Genomic DNA, 4,866 nt, shown 5'->3' on the forward strand with positions numbered 1-4,866 from the left:
GACGAGGCATGAACAGACTTGACTAGGCATGAACAGACTTGACGAGGCATGAACAGACTTGTCGAGGCATGAACAGACTTGTCGAGGCATGAACAGACTTGACGAGGCATGAAAAGACTTGACGAGGCATGAACAGACTAGACTCACCGACAGCGGGTTACAACTTCAATACACGATGAAGACTATGGGAACATGATATGAAACAAAACCCAAACACCAAACCCCACATTACAGTGCCTGGGGTACTTGTAACACTGATTGCAGGTATCCTGAGAGGATGGGCAATGGAATTTATTTTATTCCATTTCCTAAACCCAAACAAACTGGAGCAAAATGTCCCTAAGCATTAAACCCCAATCCCAATGAAGACGAAAACGTTTCTGGTTGTCTCTCATTAAGTTACAATTTTCATCTGCTCAAGCAGAACGTTAATGTCATCTTGTGCTTCAGCAAGGTATCTCTGGCTAAAACTAGCTAACGTTAAAGCTAGTGAGTCCATGCTAACGTACAAACCTAAATAGCAGACTGTTCTCACGTCATGTACAGTGTAGGTCAAAAACACATAAACGAAGGTCTACATTTCAGTGCCTCTCCATATTAAACTGGTTAAATGTAAATTAATTTAATCTTACCCTGCGGTACAACATGAATCATGGATGTTGTCATCTGCGATCGTGACGACCGTAATCAGGCTTCTCCCGCTTGCATTGTGATCTGTAAACCCTTGCTTCCAAATTAATCTTGTTACCCACCATATTTATTTTAAAATATTTTATATATCTCTATGGCATATTAAATTCCCACTTGAATGGTAATCCTTCTGTGTCCAAAATGTATCAAAAACATCTTGGGACAAGGTTTTCACACTGACAGCTGTCATAGTAAGACAGTTAGCAATTCCGTTTGTTTGTCCGAGTTCGCAACTGTAACTAAGGGGGGCGGGGCTTACCGATAGGTCAATTCCTGGGTATCGAACCCATGATCTTGGTGTTGGCCCTGCTAAACAAGATCACAATAAAGTGCAACATTTTTGATTAGACTTCAGCTTAAAAAAGACGTAACTGCCTACTGGTTCCAGATTGGCCATAGGCTCCAGTATCAGCACCGTCACCCTGTCGGTGGAAAGGGGGGGGGATGGAATGTAGTGTATATGTTTTTCATTTTGCTAATATTGCTGGCTAACTTTGCTTTCTTTTTCTTCCCTCATTCCCTCATTGTGCCTTTGTCTCCCCCAATGGATTTCTTAAAATGTCTTCGCCTTCACGTTCTCTACCCTACCCTCCCTCAACTCTATGGCCTTGTTTGTTTCTCTTCTGTGTCCCAACACACTTACTCACTCTGTCATCTTTTCATGTCTGGCTTCCTCTCCCTCTTCCTCTTGGGTCTCTCTGGTCTTCATTAATTGTGTATGCCTTTTCTTCCCTTTATCTTGTGACTTCCTTTCTGTCCCTGTTTCTCGTCTTCGTCTCTCCCCACAACTCGGCCCCATTCGTATCATACGGTGCCAGTTTTGGGGACCCCTCTCTTTCCACCACCTCCACCTTGGAGCAGGGGGGTGCGTGGTAGCCCGGCTGGGGTAGGGGCGTCCCGCTACAGGTCGGGTGGAGGGGCGCATTCACGTTCCAATCCTGGAAGCTGGGACAACACGATGGGACAGATCCGGAACAGAGGCATGGACGTCAAGTCATTCCTGTGAGTATCAAATGCCAGTTTATATGGATATTACGAATGTTGATCTTAAAGGTGAAGTCTGTCATTTTAGCGGCACTAGTGGCATCAAATGGAATTGCAATTATAACGAGAGTTTCAAAGCAGTCTGAAGTTGCTCAGACAAACTGAGCTACACAAGTTTTCTCTGCAAACTAAACTGGGACTGGAGAAAGTGTGAAGTTACACACTTCACCTTTAAGCTGTAATGCATTTATTTAGTCAGTCTAAGTGGACTTCCCCATGATGCTGTTTTGCTCCTACCACTGTTATAATGTCTTTAGAGGCTCATCCTACAAGTTGATTAGTTGATTTTACTTCATGCATGTGCTCCGCGTGTTGACCTCAAGACTATATTGAACTGGATTCAGGGGTGTAAACAGGTGGTAATGGGTGACTGGGTTTTTTGGTTCTGTATTGCTTGACTATTTTGATAATCCATATTATAAACCATAATATATAATAATAAACGTGATTGAAGCTGAAGTTTGGCTTTCAAGAAAGAAAGAAAGAAAGAAATGGGTAGAGAGAGAAAGAGAGGGTGCATATATTTTACCCTACTGTGAAACTATATTTTGCATAACTTTAATTATATTAATTCAAATAAGATTATATTAATAATACAATTAAAGTTAGGGGTTGAGAGAGAGGGTGCAAATATTTCACCCTCTATGACACTATATTTAGCATGAATTATATAAATTATTTTCATATGAATTCAAATAAGGTTATATTATAAGATTAAAATTATACAGAAGTCAGGCTTTCAAAAAAAGTTGAGAGAGAGGGTGCATATATGTTATCCCCTTTGAAACTGTATTTTGCATAATTTATATTAAATTATATTAAAATACAATTGTATTAATTATAAAATTCTAAGAGGGTGACAGAGAGAGGGTGCATATATATACATTCATATATATATTCAAAAAATTGTATTGCATTATATCATATCATGTATCATATCAGTATTTTGTTTGTAAAAGTGTTTATCATTCTTTGAATTCTATGAGGCACAAATATAGCAAGACTATAAAAATGTTGCATTGCATTAATGCTTTTTAGATAGAAAGACTTCACTCAGACCCCTAATTGGTTTAGGGGTCCCTAAATAGCAGTGTTAATTTTGACAGCAAATTTTGATTTAGTTTTAGTCATAGTCTTTTGACTAAAATGCCATTTAGTTTTAGTCATATTTTAGTCATCTCTACTGTTTACGTTCACTTAAGACGTAATCAACTGTGTTTACGTGAATACTAGTCAAAATGGACAATTCAACATAATTTTGTGTGTAATTCTCCGTTCATGCGACGCGAAAGAGTACTCGCACGCTGTGAGACGCGTTTTGTGTGTATAGTGTCTGCGCTCAGAAAACCGAATTGAGTTGTCAGATTTATCCATATGTCTGCTCTTCTCTTATTTATTTATTTGTTTTTATTTACATAGCACCTTTCAAAACAATGTTACAAAGTGCTTTACAATAAAACAGTTAAAAATTCAAAACTTAAGATGTAAATTAAATGTTGTAGGTGTTAACTGAAAGTTGGTAATTAGTTAATTGTTTATTGAATTAAATATACATGATATGCTAATTAATGAATAAAACAAATCAGTATTTATTTACAGTATAAACACCCAAATTAAGATTATTTGAAGATGCAAAAAGATGAGAAGATAGATGAGCATCTTGACAAGCAATGTTGACTGAACTAGTGGTGTGAGTTTGGTATTTTAGTATTTAGTATTGTATTATAGTGTTATTATTTTGAATTAGCTTTTATTTTTATATTATTTATTATATATGATATATATTCTATTTAGCTTTAATGTATATTTTTATTTTTATTTTATTATATTACATTTATTTTTATAATATTTAAATTGTATTAAGTTTTAGTTTTAGTAATTTTAGTACTTAAACTTATTTTATTTCAGCTAGTTTTTATTTTATTTTATTTTATTTCATTTTCATTTTTATTTTTAAAATGGCGGACGATGGGGTATTTTTGAAACCTGTTTGAAACCAGCCATTATTTTTGCCTTTGTGTTTAATGCTGCTACTGGTGCAGAAATTACACACTTCACCTTTACCTGCATAATATCAAACAAACATGCAGTCAGTGAGTGAGTTGGATGTTAAAGGGGTCATCGGATGCCCATATTCCACAAGTTGATATGATTCTTTAGGGTCTTAATGAAAAGTCTGTAACATAGTTTGGTTAAAATTTCTCAATGGTAGTGTAAAAAACACCTTTTTTACCCTGTCAAAAACTGCTCTTTTCAGATCAAGCCGTTTTGTAGCATTTTCCTTTAAATGTTAATGAGCTCTGCTGACCCCGCCCCTCTCTTCCGAGCTGCTCTCTGAGGGACTGTTTACTTTAGCCGCATTCATCTGAAACTTGCTAATTAGCACATTATTAGGAAAGGCGATTTGCAAAGATTCATTAAAAAACCTTATACTCACTTCTTCTGTAGATGAGGCTGGATCACGAATGATTCGCGTGAACATAGACACATTTAGGTAGATTGGGGGCGCATTCCCTTCAGAAATAAACGTAATCCACTGCGTCTTCAGCGGCTCAGATGTCGGGAGTAAATGACGACTGCTATGTTCATTATTACATCCAATAACAGAACATCTCAATCGCTATGGAGCCATTCTTGTCTACATCTGGTCCGGCGGTGAAACAATGGCGGACTGATGACAGCTCACTCAGGGCGGGTCTAAGGTAGGACGCCAGTCCAGTCTGTGCTGAAATGCTACTGTCAATCAAACTATCGTGGGAGGGGCCTGTTTTTGTGACATCACACAGACAGGCATCTGAGATCAGCTCGATTTGAGAAAGGGGTGGAAATCAACACTGGGTGAATTTTTACTGCCAACACACATTTCAGTTCAAACAACTTGTAAAAGTGCATGTAGCATCCGATGACCCCTTTAATTCAGTAACTGCTGTGATATGGCATTATTTTAATGACAAATGTCGAGAGCGCATTATTGTAGCGCGAAAGCACATTAATATAATGCACGAGCGCGAATCTCTTCGCTCACGCGCGGATTTCCTTTGCTCTCGCACAAAACCGGACGCGATACACGCTGCTCTCGCCCGGAGAGAGTGCGCGCACTTAAAACGTGTCTCTCCTCTCACTCCTCTCACT

General features: G+C 38.0%; 1 protein-coding gene across 1 annotated transcript in view; it reads left to right on the forward strand.

The window, feature by feature from the left end:
• The first annotated feature begins 1,566 nt into the window (after nucleotides 1–1,566).
• LOC107662275 (synaptotagmin-7-like) overlaps nucleotides 1,567–4,866 on the forward strand; it is a 51,878-nt gene continuing 48,578 nt past the window's right edge. Inside the window, exon 1 of the mRNA XM_016452233.1 lies at nucleotides 1,567–1,692. Coding sequence (XP_016307719.1) covers nucleotides 1,649–1,692 — 44 coding nt within the window. The 5' untranslated portion in view covers nucleotides 1,567–1,648. The remainder of the gene's footprint in view (nucleotides 1,693–4,866) is intronic.

This window comes from Sinocyclocheilus anshuiensis, unplaced genomic scaffold, assembly GCF_001515605.1.
Source record: "Sinocyclocheilus anshuiensis isolate Anshui unplaced genomic scaffold, SAMN03320099.WGS_v1.1 scaffold579, whole genome shotgun sequence".
In the NCBI taxonomy this organism is placed as follows: domain Eukaryota; kingdom Metazoa; phylum Chordata; class Actinopteri; order Cypriniformes; family Cyprinidae; genus Sinocyclocheilus; species Sinocyclocheilus anshuiensis.